The following is an 18169-nucleotide window of genomic DNA, read 5'->3' on the forward strand; positions in this document are numbered from 1 at the left end:
CAGGGAATTTGTTATCCTGGGACTCCATTTTGCAATAAAAATTTTTTTGGTACATTGGCCCTCTAAAACCGCAGTCCACACCACAAATCTACCACAAATCTACACCGCCAGTGGAGACCTCTTAAAAACAGCTATAGCCAAAAAGAAAGTAAAGTTTTGCAGGAAAATGCCCGTAAAAAACAGCCAAAAATCACCCCACAGTGTACTTGCCCAGACCTCCACACACGCTGCTGCAGTGAAGAGAAGTGAAAAAGGAAGTGACCTCATGCACTAGAGCCCAACGCCTGCAGCGAGCCACAGTAAAATTGTGCCTAAGAAAACAAATGGGAGGAATCACTCACAAAATGGCCACCGCCCTTACTAGGTGGCCGCCCATAGTAAAGATGGCGCCCGAACCGGCGCAAAAATGACATAAAAAAATGGCTGCTGCCCACACAAAGAAGCCAAAACAGCCTGCCCTCACCCAAAATGGCGGCCAAGCGACCGGCGCCAAGGCAATGTAAAATCCAGGAGCTGGCCACCTCAGAAATACCCCCAATAATGCACTAAGCCCCCACACCCCCCATCCATAGCAGTGTACACCACAGTGCGCCCCCAGCGGGTGCAGGGAGGTAAGGGCCGCACAAAACGGCAAGGAGGGGGGATATCACAGAGACCTTTTTCGGCCATCCCCCAAGAGTGGGCCCACATAATACCCCACAGACAACTGTCCCAGGGACATGGGGGTAGCATCACTTACCATTCCATGGATAGCGGGCTCCGCTCCTATACGGAACACCTCCCACCCCGAGTGGGGGTACCGTCAGCCAGGAAAGGAAGGTTTGCTAGCAACAAACGGGCGTGCAGAAGTTGAGACCTCTGCAGGCTCGTCTCCGTCCTCAGGGGCACTGTCGTTGCCAGGCCTGGACGCACCAATGACCTGCGACGCTCGTTGGCAGGCTGGGACTCCATAAGGATCTAGGTTATCCAGTGCAAGGCCCAGCTCTGCTGTCGTTGTGGTCCTCCAGGGATCCCCCTGACTAACTAGAGTGAGTGAAGGAGAAAATAAAAGACTATTTTTCAAAGAAAAAATTTTTTTTTAAAAGAAAAAAACAAAAGAACTGAGACATAGGTCCCAGCTGGGAAGACCTAGACCTACTCCTGACGCTAGGCAGCATGAAACTGGAGAACAGTTCTAACTGTGTCAGGATAATGGCTGAGGGACAGCCCCCTAGAGGTGTGTCTCAGTGTGAAGTTTTTTTTATTAACCTTTCACTGCCTAGCTTACTCCTGCAGAAAGCGCCATTACCCACTCGTGAAGGTATACCTAACGGGCTGCGACTGTCAAGAGGACGCAAGAGGAAAAAAAACATCTATTGATCCTATCAATAAAAAAAAAAAAAAAAATTACTGATAACACCAAAACAAAAAAAATTGCAATTAAAAGACCCCTCAAAATTCACTTAAAACATTAAAAGAAACTTCCTGGAAACTACACTGCAGTTCTGTGAGTTTTCCCCACTGTATGCAGAAAGAGCAACAGAAAAGTCAAACACATCGGAGGGTAAAACATCTTTTAATGATATTGCTGTAAAAGAATTTACCTCAGTTATCTCAGGATATTAAAACACGGCTCATACATAAAATGTGATAAAAGAAAACACGACAGAGATATTTAAATTTTAAACTGTATAACATCAAAGTTCTAACTAATCCCATTGTTGTGACAGTGGCCTGCAATTGCAATCCAATGAGAAAATCTTCAGAAAAAGAAAAAGTTTCAGCACATTAAAGACCTGTGTCTGACACCTTGTTTATATGGGCTTGTACAAGAGCATGAAGAACCGCATGCTTTAACAGAGCATTTGCAGAGCTTTCTTCAAGCTTTGTAGAAACCTTTAGGAGCACCCTTTAGCTCCAGTATGGTAATGTTAAACAAAGATCTGAATGGGAGTGCTATCACTTCGAATAAGATATTAGCAGGCCCTAGCTCAACCTGAAGCTTTTTAAAGACTGTTAGCTTGTTTAACCAGTTATCGCCCACTCACAGTGCATTTACTGCGGGTGGGTGGCACAGGCAGGCTGGATTGCATACATGTACATCATCTAGCCTGTTCCGGGTTAGAGCACAAATGCACACGTCCCTTGCTAACCTGCGCTGTCCCTGGCTACAGCAGGATTTTGTCAGCAGGTACTGGTCAATGATTTATGGCTGAGACTGATCAGCTGTAACCAATCATAGCACAGACTCTTGTCTTTACAGGGCTCTGGACACAGATTAGGGATCTGGCTGTTTCTTCTCCCTGCAAAGCAACACATAATACACTTTTTTGGCACACAGTTATCCCCTTGATGTTAAACTCTTCCCAGCCAGTGTTACTAATATAGTGGTCAGGATTATGTCTGATCACTGTATTATTGATGTCATTGTCAGTTAGTGTACCACTAAGTCACTGATCACTGCCATTATCCATATAGTATCATAGCTTCATAAATTCCAGTATATATATGTGTGTGTGTGTGTGTGTGTGTGTATATATCACACACACATTTATATATACACATACAGTGGGTACGGAAAGTATTCAGACCCCCTTAAATTTTTCACTCTTTGTTATATTGCAGCCATTTGCTAAAATCATTTAAGTTCATTCTTCTTCCTCATGAATGTACACATAGCACCCCATACTGACAGAAAAACACAGAATTGTTGCAGATTTATTAAAAAAGAAAAACTGAAATATCACATGGTCCTAAGTATTCAGACCCTTTGCTGTGACACTCATATTTAACTCAGGTGCTTTCCATTTCTTCTGATCATCCTTGAGATGGTTCTACACCTTCATTTGAGTCCAGCTGTGTTTGATTATACTGATTGGACTTGATTAGGAAAGCCACACACCTGTCTATATAAGACCTTCCAGATCACAATGCATGTCAGAGCAGAGATTTCTGCTGCACTTAAGGTTCCTAAGAGCACAGTGGCCTCCATAATCCTCAAATGGAAGACGTTTGGGACGACCAGAACCCTTCCTAGAGCTGGCCGTCCGGCCAAACTGAGCTATCGGGGGAGAAGAGCCTTGGTGAGAGAGGTAAAGAAGAACCCAAAGATCACTGTGGCTGAGCTCCAGAGATGCAGTCAGGAGATGGGAGAAAGTTGTAGAAAGTCAACCATCACTGCAGCCCTCCACCAGTCGGGGCTTTATGGCAGAGTGGCCAGACGGAAGCCTCTCCTCAGTGTAAGACACATGAAAGCCTGCATGGAGTTTGCTAACACCTGAAGGACTCCAAGATGGTGAGAAATAAGATTCTCTGGTCTGATGAGACCAAAATAGAACTTTTTGGCCTTAATTCTAAGCGGTATGTGTGGAGAAAACCAGGCACTGCTCATCACCTGTCCAATACAGTCCCAACAGTGAAGCATGGTGGTGGCAGCATCATGCTGTGGGGGTGTTTTTCAGCTGCAGGGACAGAAAGACTGGTTGCAATCGAGGGAAAGATGAATGTGGCCAAGTACAGGGATATCCTGGACAAAAACCTTCTCCAGAGTGCTCTGGACCTCAGACTGGGCCGAAGGTTTACCTTCCAACAAGACAATGACCCTAAGCACACAACTAAAATAACGAAGGAGTGGCTTCACAACAACTCCGTGACTGTTCTTGAATGGCCCAGCCAGAGCCCTGACATAAACCCAATTGAGCATCTCTGGAGAGACCTAAAAATGGCTGTCCACCAACGTTTACCATCCAACCTGACAGAACTGGAGAGGATCTGCAAGGAGGAATGGCAGAGGATCCCCAAATCCAGGTGTGAAAGACGTGTTGCATCTTTCCCAAAAAGACTCCTGGCTGTATTAGATCAAAAGGGGGCTTCTACTAAATACTGAGCAAAGGGTCTGAATACTTAGGACCATGTGATATTTCTGCAACAATGTCAACAATTCTGTGTTTTTCTGTCAGTATGGGGTGCTATGTGTACATTCATGAGGAAGAAGAATGAACTTAAATGATTTTAGCAAATGGCTGCAATATAACAGAGTGAAAAATTAAAGGGGGTCTGAATACTTTCCGTACCCACTGTACATATATACACATACACACACACACCCACCATCAATTGCAGACACTATAACTTCAACACAAACCAATTAATATACACTTCTTGGGATTTTTTTTATTTAACCAAAGACATTTAGCCAAATACATTGTGGCCTAAATTTATAAAGAAATTAGATTTCTTTTTTTCATTGGATATGTGGAAGAAAGATTTTTTCTCTCTCTAGTTTAATAAAAAACCCAATTTTGATCAAATACCACCAAAAGTAAGCTCCACTTGCGTAAAAAATAAAAACTGAATTCATGCCTAAAGTGTTGCATTACCAAGCAATTGCCAGTTAAAGCAGCACAGCGCTGAATAGCAAACAATGCCCTGGTCATGGAGGGGGTAAATCTTCCAGGGGTCGAGTGGTTAAAGTGACATTTAGCATACTTGTTAAGATCTCTGTTTAACATCCAAAAACTGGAGATGAAGGGTGGTTTAAAGGCTTCAAAAAGCTTCTCAAAGCTTGCCAAACACTTCAAACGCTTATACAGGCTGAAGCCCATGTGAAGAAACTGTCAGAGCAGAATGAAGAGGAAGATGCATTTCCTGATGCCCAAGCCTCAATTTTGTGTTGCATTTCCCACATACTTTTCTAGTTCTCTTTAGAAACAAACCTCAGCTGTGACAGTACAGTAAACACAGCATTGCGTAGACTGTGTTAAATGCACCTAAACAGACCATGTGGCCTTTGGTGCTTGTTAACCACAGTATGGTCATAACCAAGATTATTCAGGTCTAAAGTCACTTACCAGGAACATGCAGCAAGAGCAACACAAACATATGTAAAAATAGTCCAACTGCCTGTGTACATAATGCTGTCAGGTATTCTAAGATTTTGAGAAAACCATTACCCAACTAAAGCCATCATATGATGCGTGCATTTTATTACTGAACACCATACCGCCTATTGTTCTCCTAGAGTGGCCCCAGTTTGCAGCAAAAATTAAATGAGGCCCAAAGTTCAGTTATGACTTGCCAATCAATTCAAGTAACTTTGTTGCACAAAGCAATGAGCTCACCTCACTGGCCAATAATGACACTCTCCCTGGACTGTGGGTCCCTCGCAGAGATTATACTACAAGAAAATCAAGCACATAATTTCAGCATTTCTGCAGAGGACAAGAGACACGGTTGGCAATAAACTGACTGGTTTGGAGTTTATTAATATACTAAAACACTGCAATGCCACTGGTCATTACTGATAGAAAAATTCATGGAAAAAAACAATTATACAGATGAAGGGGATAGTGCCCTCCAGAAAAGACAATTGGGGGGGTCACTGAAGTTTTCCACCTGCATGTAGTAGTAGGTTCATTTTGTTAGGATGTATTAATAAATCTTTTTGCATGTCTGCATGCAAGTTATCAGTGTCTTAGCTATGCTCTTTTTTATTCTTGGAAGTGGTTGGTTTTATTCTAGCAAAGGGTCTGGATATTTGTGCCCAATTCAGCCAAAGTGCATTTGTATTGCTTGAGTCTAATGTTGGATGGCATTTCAATTCATCCCAAAGGTGTTAAATAGAGCTGAGGTTAGCCCTCTATGCATACCATTCATGTTCCACTACACCAAACTGGCCAAGCCATGTTTTTTGGACCTGTAATTGTGCAAACTAAGTGAACACTTCGGAGGGGTGTCAATATACTTTTGGCTAAATGGGGTGGATATTTATTGGCCATACACATTAGTTAGACATTAGGCATGTCAGCAACAGCTGATTGTCACTGTCATATATTCTTTCCATATACAAAGGAAGCTGCCCATTGAGTCCTTAGGCTCATAACTCTGAACCTGTCCTTGGACAATCTTGTATGAAGCCAATCTAAAGATTATGCAATGATTTGGATTTGTGGAAGGGGATGGCAATCATTTTGGGGATGTTTAAGATAGTGGCAGAATCTAAAAGACCGAGGCAAATTCACCAAAGAGTTTGATTCCCCATGATAATGCTCCAAATCCCTAATTTGGCACTTTCCAAAATGAGCGTTGTAACTCAACATTTTACCTACTTATCGGACTTTATTTTATCTTCCATATGTTTTCTAATCTGAAAAAGAACTGTCTAGCAAGCGTTTTGGGACAAGAACTACATTGATGATGTAAGATATAACACCTTTGACAATTTTTTTATTTATTTTTTGGTGGAAACTACACAAGCCTTCAAGGTTACAATATAGAAAAACAGACCAACCATACTCTGAGGATCACATAGGCAGAGAAATAACGGAACTAACCTTGGGATGGAGTTGACTGCTCGTAGCTACCAACATTATTTACCATTACAACTTCACCTCAATAAAAAGCAGATCTGTCTTACATTTAAATGAAATGCTAGATTTTGGTCCATATTTTTGTTCTTACACTGGGATAAAGTAATGCATTTCAAAGTTTGCAAGAAGGCAGCTTCAGTCCATTGCCTATAGAGAATGGGAACTTCCATTTACTGCATGTTTGTACCTGCTTCCAGTAACAGCATATAAATAGCGATGAATGTGTGGCCTAGTGCGGAACTTGATACCCTGCTGTTTTGTACTCAGTAAAAGACTATCTCATTTATTTATTACACCTTTAGTTTTATTTTCTATACTATCCACAGAAAAAAAAAATGGCATTGGTCATACAATTGGCTGGACTATTATATATTTCAATATATGGCCAATTTTGAGTAGCAAAATTTGCATTTACAAAGTTTGTCCATTGATTAACAGTAGAAAATGCACTTTTAAAAGCAATTTGCAGGGCAATTAGCTTTCCAGCATCAGAAATGAAATCCGATCATCAATGAATCAATATTATAGTGAATTTGTACTTTGCTCTGGACAAAAAATCAACCAATTAATCTTCCGCCTGTCCTCCTCAGCAGCACTTTCCTTTTGACTCCCCCAATACTCCACTCACAATGCTCCTAGGATAGAGGAAAAGAAGTCCTAAGCCCTAGTTGCATCTTGAGTAAGTGCTTACACAGGCTAATCACCAGTGTTGTCACATAGGACAGGAAGTGATTATGTTCATGTATACCTGAAATTAATGGGTATTTGCTTTGCTGCCTGGCTGTCTGACTTCAATCATTTCTGAGTCACTGGCCCAAAAGCATGAAGAAAAGAAAAACAGAACTCCTGGTCTGCATGCTTGTTGATCAGTGGTTAAGTTATAGCCACTGGGTTAACATGACAGCCAGAAAACAGGCTAAGAATATGTATTCAGTTCTTCACTAGTTTTAACACCGACGTAAATGGACAGGATTTAGCTCCCATACTGTATGAAGTAGTCCTGATTGCTTCCTCATTACAAGGATTAAGCTGTTTGGCTGCAATTGGAAAGACCATTACCTACAGCTGTAAGTTAATATAGACTTTTGATGTGTGAGTGAATACCAGGAATTAATTGTTCCTCTTCATCAATGATGTCCCAATCACTGGGAACTACTGCATTCTAAAACATAGTTTTTTTTTTAATACATGTTCCATATTGCCCTATACCAGCTTTTCTAACATGTTGCTCTCTAGCTGCTAAGAAACGGTTAGTCCCAGCATACATGTGTAAAGGTGTAACAAAGAAAATAAAAACTTTTAAAGTCCACAGTAGTGAGAGAACCACAAACTGTGGAAGCCTTAAATATATACAGAATGGTTTTGATTAACCAATTTCAACACACTGAAGGATATCCACCACAAAAAATGACTGTCAGGATAAAAAGCAGGCTGCTTCTATATTGAATCTACTTGTACTCGAACAACTTTAATAATAAACAAAAGTTCTGTTTGGTAAAAGATAAAGTCATTGCAACATAGACACTGCCTATGACAACTCATTGACAGTGTGTACAACAAAATCTACAATTACAATTTTAAAGGGATTTTTGTTTTTAACACAAATGTCTCGGTACTTAATGAAAACAAACACTTGTTACTGAAATCTGCTTCTCTGTGGGAAGTGGCCACCCATCTCAGGCATACCAAGGGGACGAGCAGGAGGCGCCATATTATGTGGTCCTCTTAACTCTGGGGCTTCTGATGGCTTCTTGAGGGGATATGGCGCAAACCTGTTAGGTGCCCTGAGCGTTTCTTCTGAAGGATTCATTTTCCTCCCTTCAAATGGTCTGAAATAAATCAAAAATACTAGTAAGTCATTTCATTAATGTGATTGTAAAGCTTTAATTCTTTTTTAACATGTTCTACTATGGATTTAACATGTTATACTTACCTGCTCTTTGCAGATGGTTTTGCACAGAATGGCCCAGGTCCTCCTTTTCTCTGGGCCACAAACCGGCGCTCCTGGCTCCTCCCTTCTGTTGGGTGCCCCCACAGCAAGCAGCTTGCTATGGGAGTACCCGAGCCGAGGCTTTGTGTGTCCATTCACACACGAAGCCGCGACGTGGCCCAGCCCTCTCAGTCTCCTGATTGGCTCACTGGCTGTGATTGACAGAAGCGGGTGCCTTTATAACCATTTTAAAGTGTACATATTTAAATACAGTATGTATGTAGAGTAATATTTTTCCCATGTTGACCAGATTTTATTAATGTGATGAGTAGCTAGAACAAGACGCTAGAAACCACTCCCCCAACGCAGCCCCAGCCATTCAAAAAAAGCAGGAATTGGGGCGAATGGGGCGGGCTGCACACATTTACATTAGGTTAAAGATGGGACCAGGACTTTTTTTCCTGCAAAATTTTTGCAGCTAATCAGGGTGATGAGCCCAACAAGTGGCTAAGTATGGGCAATTTTTGTTGGACAGGGTGATATCAGTTGGCAGGGCTTAGAAAGGAGATTGGGAGCCATCGTATATCTAACTAAGAGAGGGTTAAAGGGGAGACTTACAGTAGATGTTAAGCAATCACTATCATTGTTTCCATGTATTAAAAAATAATTTTGAATCCTTTGGTGAAATAATATCTGGTAAAACTGCCATAAACATCCTCGCTCAGAGACAATGCTCCGTCAGTCTTCCATTTTTCCTCCAACATTGCTACAAAGTCAAATGTGCTACTATAACAGGTTGTGCCAGCACTCATTATGTAGGCTTGTTTTACTATTTTCAGTTATAAAACCCTCTCTAAACAAGCAGCTGGAGTACATGCATGCAAGACCTCAAATCTCACATTTAAAAGCAATAAAAAAAAAAAAAAAAAAAAAAAGATTGCCCCTTTAAGGCCGTAGTGACGTTTGACGTCGCTTCGGTCCTCCAAGGGCATAGAGTCAAGTGTGAGCCCTCTTGCCCTCACTTGACTTTCGGCCAATCAGCACAGGGGATTGCATTGTTTTTCCAGCTACCAACAGCTCGGGTAAGCGGAGAGGAAACTACCAGGAACCCGCAGGAGGGGGGTGGACACTTCTCCTCAAAAAACTGATCCTGTTGCGAATCCGCTGCTGTCACCACTTTTATGTATAAGTGGACCGCCCGCTGTGTAAAAAAAAAAAATACTGGAGTTATGGCAGCTATCTGCTGCCATAACCCCGGTATTGAATGTCAAAGTAGCTACGTAAATACACGGTGGGCGGTCCAGAAGTGGTTAATGTTAAATTCAATTATAAGCTGTTGTGTGTCATTCAATTTTTCTAGGTTTACCACTTTGATCATTTTTGATACTAAATAAAATTCTTTTTATATTATACTTACCTCACAATTTAGCCACAGGTGTCACCTGCAGTAACCGTCTTTTTCTAAACTTTGGCACCTATGCTGAGGTTTTCTTTATCTGCATGATATTTATTTAGATTATGGGGACAACACTGAACACAGTGAGCTGGCAGAAGGGTGACAAACTTCTGAGCGTATTTTTGCAATTTTTATCCTAATATGTTATACATCTTTTTCCAGGACAGATTGGGCTTTAATTTTACAGCAAAATTTTGATAAATATATTTTTATTTCCTTGGGTTATTAGTAATAAATAGAAAAAAACGTTTTAAAAAATTGCTTATTTTCTGTACCTTTCCCCAAAAGCAACATTCATATAATTTCACACTTAAATATAATCAACAAAGTCTGCGGAATAAAATAATATCATATTAGTGAAACTTAACGTTGTGGAAATAGTAAAGTTTGAGGCAAATGTAGGCTTTACTTTAAGAAAAGCTTTATTCGCCTTTCGACACTGCATTGCACTCAGGGGAAGTTGGCCGATCTCAACTCAAACAACGCTTGCATTTAAAAAATTATTATGATCCTATTCATGTATACAGTGCTGCATTATTCTGTGTCTATATCTGCCCTGGGTTCAGATTTAAATAACGTTTTGGCAAAATTGTTCCCTTCAAAAAAACTGAAGCATAATCATACCTTGCAAAATCCTCATGCATTGATCCATCCATTGGTCTTGGCCCTCTCGTTGGCCCAGGATGCATCCGCTCATTTACAGGTCTTTCCATGGCTCTTGCATTACCCTGTGGCATCCATTCATTCATGGAACCATCTGTGGCTCGAGCACCAGTTGGGTACGACCGATTCATAGGGCTTTCAGTGGGGCGTGCAGGTCTAGGGTACATGCCATCTCCACCATCTCTTGGGTACATGTGATCATTATTTGAGCCATCCATAGCTTTTGTACCTCCTGGGTACCCTCGGTCAACCATGGAGTTTAGCCCAGGGCGTGCACCCCTCATGGGCATCCGAGCATTCATGGGACCACCCATTGCTCTTGGGTCTTTTAGCTGCATCTCTTCATAGCCAGGATCTTCCATATTTTGTCCTTGTCTTGAGTCCATCCTTTCATTCAAGGAAAAGTCCACGAGCCGTGCAGGGTTTGGATGCATTCTTTCAGATAATGGGCCTTTCATGAACTGTCCCCTTTCTTTCATCGGACCTTGCATAGCCCTTAAACCTCTTTGAGGCATCCTTTCGATCACTGGCCCTTCCATGCTCCGTAATTCTTGTGGGTGTAATTTTTCATTCATGAAGCCTTTACCTGCTCTGGCATTTCTGAGGTTCAACTGCTCATTCATAGAATCCTCCATGTATGGAGTATCTTCCATATAGGCTGCTTCTCTTGGATGTCCCCTTTCACCCATCTGTGCATCCATGGGCCTTGCATTTCTTTGTGGAATGCGTTCATTCATAGAACCTTCTCTTGGATACATTCTTTCATTCATAGTTTCATCCATGAATGGATGCATGTCTTCACTTACAGGTCCTTCCATAAGCCTTGAATCTCTAGGGTTCATTCTTTCACCCATGGGTCCTGCCATTGCTCTAGCATTTCTTGGCTGCATCCTATCATTTACAGGACCTCGGAAAGAACCAGCCATTGCTCCTCTACCTCTAGGGTCAAACCTGGGGTTTTCATTACCAATAAAACCCTCTCTATAAGGTAATTCACTATTCATTATGTGCTCAGCTTCTTCTTCTTCTTCAAAGGCAGGATTATTCATTTTATTGCGTGGAAACAATGGTAAAGGGCGAGGATCATCATACTGCATATCTGAAGAAAAGTCTTGTGATTGCATGGCATGCATTGGGCGACCCCGTGATCTCATATCATAATCCATGCCTTCACTTAACATTCCAGGGTCCTCAAAACGTCGATGCATTTCTCTGGGTACACGAGCTGGAATGCTCATGAGTGGCCTTGGTGTAGGGTCATGGAAGCTTTCCATATCTGGATGGAAATCTCCAGGTCTTCGTAACCGCTCAGAAGGATACATAGGCTCTGCCATATCCCCCATGTAATGTGTGTCCTGAGGCTCATGCGAAGGTAAGCGAAGATCATGATCACCTAGTATATTTCGAGGGGCAACCCTTGCTCCCCTCGCATCAAAATCATCCAGGCAGTCATCAGATCTCATTGGTAGCATAGGTCGCCTATCACGAGCATCAAAATCTCCAAAGTCATTTCCTTGTTCATCTCTGCAAAACACATAAGTTAGTTTTACAAATTGTAACACTTAATAAAAACATGCTCCTTTACTATTTTAACCCAAGTATATTTGATGCATGTAACAAATCTGGAGCTTTATTTACAACATATTGTCCCTGTACAGTACTAAAACATGCATCTTCAGGAAGTTATGTCAAATCAAGCAAGTATTTAAAACAAAGTAACTGAATAGACCATAAGGGTATGAGGTTTTTTTTAAATAAAATTAATATTTGTAACTTTATTTTGGGTGGGATGGAGTCATGATTTGTATTGTGCTGGCGTAGCTCTGTAGAAGTATGTGGACACAGACACCTGTATTTGATAATGCCTCTGTACAGAATGCTTTTCACTATGTAAGCGCAGTACAGCGTTTTTTTTTTTTTTACTGAGCTGAAATGCAGCCCATTCATTGTAACGTGCCTATGCACACAGGCGCGTAAACAAGCGTTGTGTATTCTTCACAAAAAAAAAAAAATGAAAAAAATTGAAAAATTTAATTTTTGATTTACCGTAAAATCCATTTCCCTGATGATCATTGATGGACACAGCTCCTGATCATCTTAACCATTGGTTATACTGCCCCCTACCGGAGTAGGACACTAGGCAGAAAAAGACTGACTACGTCTATAGGCAGTCCTCGGGGGTATACTTCCCCTGCCTCCCCCCCTCTCAGCTATAGGTACTCAGTTTTGTCACAAGCCGTGTCAAAAGAATTACAACTCCAGAGAGGGGTGGGGGCTGTGTCCGCCGAACAATAAAGAAATGGATTTTAAGGTAAGTCAAAAATCCCATCTTTTCTTTCATTTATTGACAGACACAGCTTCTGATCTTCCTAACCATTGGGACATCCCAAAGCAGTGTCAAAACATGAAGGGTGGGAACAGCAAGAAAAACAAAAAAAAAATTACCAAGGCTAAACCATAGCCAACCAGGTAACAGGAGCTCAACCAAAAACAACTGGAGGCCACCTGAAAAGAACAATACACTCTCAAAGAGGTCCTCAAAACAGTAGCCTGCAAAACCTTGCAGCCAAAGGAAGCATCCGCATATGCCAACACATCCACTTTCTAAAATTTTGTGAAAGTGGGCACCGACGACCAGGTGGCCGCCTTGCAAATCTGCGTCACTGACGCGTAATGACGGAAGGCCCAGGAGGCACTGAGCGCTTGAGTCGAGTGCGACTTGACAGGGAAAGGAGGAACCTGAACCCCTGATGGAATAGGTCTGAGCCACTCTCTGTTTGATCCATCTGGAAATAGCCGCAGAGGAAGCGGACAGTCCTTTCCGAGGCCCATTCGTGAGAACAAATAGTGAGTCTGACTTCCTAAAAGAATCCGTAGCTGGCAGGTACACCCGGATTGCCCGAACCACATCCAAGGCATGCAATTCAATTTCCTTGTTTAGGCCTGGGACACAGGGAAGGCAACACAATGCCTTCGTTCAAATGGAAAATCAGAGACAACTTTTCAAAGAAACGACAGACAGGGGCGAAGAACCACCCTATCTCTGTGAATCATCAAGTAAGGTGAATGACATAACGGCGCCAATTACGACACCCTGCGCACAGGGGTGATCGCCACCAAAAATTCCACCCTCTAGGAAAGCATAAGCATGGGAATCTCCCGAAGCTTTTCAAAGGGAGGCTTCTGGAGAACAGAGTACCAGGTTGAGGTCCCATGGTGGTAATGGAGACCGCACTGGAGGAGCCAATTGTCGAACCTCCTAAAAAAAAAAAAAAAAAAAAAAGTAAGCAACAGAGAGTGTGCATGGGCCAAAAGTCGTTGGAAAATGGACCGCCAAGGCTGACACTTGGCCCTTGATGGTACTCAAAGCCAATTTCTGCTCAACCCCCCCATTGAAGGAAGGTCAAGCCACCAAGAAAGAGGATGAACCCCAAGAGATTTAAACCACGAAATGTGTTTTCCCCGTACGATGGTAGATCTTCCTAAAAGGTACACTTCCTGGCTTTTAACAGCGCTGGCATCACCAACGCAGGTAAACACCTATCCTTCAGCACCTGGCTTTCAACAGCCAAGCCGTCAAAGCCAGCGACTGTAAAGAAGGATGGAAGATTGGCCCCCTTGGGACAGCAGAGCCTCCCTGAGAGGTAGTCTCTAAGACGTCCGCGACAAGCCGCACCAGGTCGGCGTACTAAGACCGGCGAGGCCACTCCGGAGCCACCGGAATCCATTCTGCTTCGATCCTTCGCAAGAGTCTAGGCAGAAGCTTGAGAGAAGGGAAGGCGTAAATCAGACGATATTGGCCCCACAGGGCCACCAGTGCGTCTGTGGCAGCCAGCAGAGGATCCTGTGACCATGCCACAAACCTCTTCACCTTTCTGTTGAGCCGAAATGCCAACAGATCCACCTCAGGGGTGCCCCACCAGAGACACAACTAATGAAACACCTCCGGATGAAGGGACCACTCCCCTTGATCCAATGCCTGCCAACAAAGAACCCGCTGGCCAGTTTTCCACCACTGGAATGTGTACAGTAGAATGCTGGCTACCTCCAGAGCCAAGACACTTCTTGTGCCCCCCTGGTTGACATAAGCCACAGCCATGACATTGTCCGATTGAATTCGCACCGATACCCCTGAAGATGATACGTCCATTGTTCCAGTCACAGTCTGATCACTCAGAGTTCCAGGACATTAATTGGTAGTCTGAACTCATCCAGAGTCCAGACCCCCTGAGAAGAGTTTTGGCCTAGGACGCCTCCCCCACAAGGACAGGCTGGTATGCGTGACCACTGTCCAATACAAGGGGAGAAAGGATTTGCCCTGTCAAAGCGCCAGAGAACGAAGACACCAAATCAGGGACCCTCACGTTCCCCGGCTCAGCCAGATCTGATTGTCCAGAGACTACGGACACTTTTCATATTTGGCCAGAATCTCCCTTTGCAGGGACCTCATATGCAACTGTACAAACAGAACCACCTCGAAGGTAAAGACCATCAGACCCAGCACCCGAATGAAAGTCCGGAGGAATGACTATCTGCTGGACAGCAGAAGAAGAATTGCAGCTTGCAGTTTCTCGAGTTTGTCCAGAGGAAGCAACATTCTGGCTAGAGACGAGTCCAGTCAGACCCAGATAGTCCAGTTTTGTGGAAGGAACCAGAGCAGACTTCTGAAAATTCAGAATCCAGCCAAACTCTCCCAGAGTCTGTATAGTGGTCTCCACGTTGTCCTTCAGAGAAGGTCGTCCAAGTAGCCCAGTACTGTGATCCCCCGCTGACGTAACAATGCTAGCATCAGGGCCAACACTTTTGTAAAGAACCAAGAAGCAGAGGCGAGACCAAAGACTAACGCCACAAACTGATAATGCTCCACTCACACGGCAAAGCGGTGGAAGCGCTGGTGACCGACACATATTGGAATGTGTAGGTAAGTGTCCTTGATGTTGAAAGAGGCAAGGAAATCCCCCTGATACAGGGATGGCACCACTGTACGAATGGATTCCATCCTGAACTTCTGTACCGCCACAAAGCAGCTCAGTGCCTTGAGATCCAGGATTTGACACACCTTGCCGTCCTTCCTGGGAGCTGTAAACAGGTTTCAATAAAACCCCTGAAAATTTTCAGAAGTCGGAACCGGAACAAACCCCCCTTGAAGTACCAGGTTTTGCACCACCCCAAGAGCCTGTAAGCTGTCTTGGGACAGGCGCATGTTGGAAGGAAAGAACCTTTTCGGAGAGTAAGAACGAAACTCGATCTTGTAGCAAGACCGTATGACTTTGAAGACCCCACTTGTCTTGTACCAAGGAAGTCCACGGGTCTGGGAACCAGCGAAGACATCCCCCCACCCCAGATACAGGTGAGGGCGCACCTTCATGCTGAGGGAGCCTTGTCCGCGGGTCTGGAGATGCCTGCTCTCGACTTGCCAGACCAAGGTCGATTGGATCCTCCCGAGGAGGCCTTGAAAGGCTTTGATCCCTTGTCATTTGACCCTGAGGAACGAAAAAAAAAAAAAAAAAACTTCTTGTGAGTCGAGAAGGACAGGCCACGTCTATGATGAGGATCCTTGCCCTTACTAGCCTACGGGAGAAAAGTACTTTTTCCACCCGTGAGACCCTTAATGAGGTCATCCAGGGTAGCTCCAAACAGGCGATCTCCTTGAAAAGGAAAATCAGTTAAGGCCTTTTTAGAAATCTGGGCCACAGACCAACATTTGAGCCAAACAAACACGACTAAGGACAGCTGCCGAAACAAAGCCTAGCAAGTAGAGGAGCTGCATTCAAAGAAGCATCACAGATAAACTGCAGCCCCTGGACCAACTGGTCTGCTAGCTCAGCAAAGGCAGGGTAAAGTTGCTCCCCTTCCAGGTCACGGCATAAAAGTCTAGCCCCTCAGTCAGAGTTTGCAACACCAGGGCAATGGTGAACACAGGCCTAAGTGCTGAACCAGCCACAGTGTACATTTTGCGGGCCACAGCCTCCGCCTTCCTGTCAGCCGGATCCTTAAAGGCAGGATACTCACCAACCGGAATCATGGTTGCCTTGTTTAATCTGGAAACCGGAGGGTTCACCACCGGTGGAATAGTCCACTTTTTAGGAAGGGATTCCTCAAACGGGTACTGCATAGCAAATTGCTTAGGGTCCAGAAGGGGACGTTTCAGCCGTCCCTACTCTTTAGCGAAAATCCTGTCAAAATAGGAAGGGAAAGGAAACCCGGTTGCCGCTCTGGAGGGCTTGTGAGTGCCAAAGGGAACCAGTGCCTCCATTACAACTTCAGCTGAGTCCTTCATCTTCAAAGTCTCACGCACAGACACAATTAGTGTGTCCACCAGCGCCCTTTTCGCGTGCAGCTAGACGTGTAGAGGAATCATCCTCACTATCTGAGAATTCAGGGCGTGAGGTCGCAGATTCAAGATCTGATGAGACAGATGAGGCAGGGGAAGGCGGCAGGTTTGCAAAAAGCCACAACCACCCGGGACACAAAGGATTCCAGGACTGCCATTAGTGCACCAATGGATGGTTGGGGTCCGGAGTGCCCCGCAGCCTTTGAGAGGGGGGTCAAGTGGGGAAACGTGCACCAAAAGACTTCATGAGTCAATAGGGGGACCCCCACAAAAAAAAGTGCAAAACACTGTTAAGGGACTCCCCCACTGCTCTGGCAGCACCACGTGGTTGCCAATACCAGAGCACCAAATCGATTCTGTAGCAGAGAGGGAGAGGACCCCACCAGACTCCCCACCCCACAGAACAAGCACCCGCAGCACCAGAATAATCTGCACTCCACATGCAGGTGGAATGAAAAGACCCAGGAGTCAGCACCAGGGGGTCAGGAGACAGCCAAAATTTCCACCCAGAAAGGCTCCACTGTCATGGCCACCACTATTCCCAATGACTGACTACCGCAAAATGGTTGTTGCACTACCGTAAAATGGCCACCAGACTACACAACCATGGCCGCCGTGCATTACAGCCCTACATAACACAGGCTACAAGAAAATAGCGGAACCAGGAGGGATTCCTAGGCCTCAGAAACGGGCACAGGAAAGCGGGGGGAGGGGGGGCCTGGCAGGAGCCCTTACCCGGTACAGCCCCTGCTGATCGCCAGGTTGCAAGGCACCCCCATTACCAGTACAGTACCCTGCCCCAGCCCCAGGAGGTAGGCCAGACCACCCCACAACCCCAGCACAGGTGGATGGGGGCAGATTGGGTGGCTAGATGGCCCACAGGGACCACAAAACACAGAAGAGGGGGATACCTAACGGAAAGGAGGGTAGCCCGGGGGACCGTTCGTCCCATGGAGGCCCGCTTCCACCCCAAGACCCTCCAAGGGGACGGGGGGGGGGGGGAGAAACGACGACAACTACTTACCATACCAGGTAGGCACCGCTTCAGACAGAACCTCCTCTCCAATGAAATGGGGGGCTGTCGGCCAGGGGGAAGCCAAAACCTGGTCGCATGCGACCTCGCAGGCCAGCCCCTGTCCGGTTGGGCTATGTCGTGGCTGATTAGCGCGGAGCTGAGGTCTGCACACGCTCGCTGGCTGGCCAGACTGGGGTGACCACTGGATCTAGATTATTCGACAGTTGATTGTAGATCTCACAGGGAAAAAAATAGCTAAAAAAAAATCTATTTTAAAAAAGGACCAAAGATCACAGCAAGGGACTTAGTTTTTTTCTGCCTAGTCAGGGGTAAGGACTGAGTACCTATAGGAGAGAGGTGGTTCACCCGCTGGGACTGCCCATAGGCGTAGTCCATCTTTTTTTCTGCCTAGTGTCCTACTCCT

At 44.6% G+C, this 18169-nt stretch overlaps 1 protein-coding gene across 1 annotated transcript in view; it reads right to left on the reverse strand.

The window, feature by feature from the left end:
- Positions 1-7671: 7671 nt before the first annotated feature.
- Positions 7672-18169, reverse strand: part of LOC309563535 (uncharacterized protein) — an 85219-nt gene continuing 74721 nt past the window's right edge. The window contains exons 9-10 of the mRNA XM_082267986.1: positions 10358-11920; positions 7672-8176 (exon numbers count right to left, since the gene is read on the reverse strand). Coding sequence (XP_082124112.1) covers positions 7984-8176; positions 10358-11920 — 1756 coding nt within the window. The 3' untranslated portion in view covers positions 7672-7983. The remainder of the gene's footprint in view (positions 8177-10357; positions 11921-18169) is intronic.

The sequence above is a fragment of the Pelophylax lessonae genome, assembly GCF_965119305.1.
Source record: "Pelophylax lessonae genome assembly, chromosome: 9".
In the NCBI taxonomy this organism is placed as follows: Eukaryota; Metazoa; Chordata; class Amphibia; order Anura; family Ranidae; genus Pelophylax; species Pelophylax lessonae.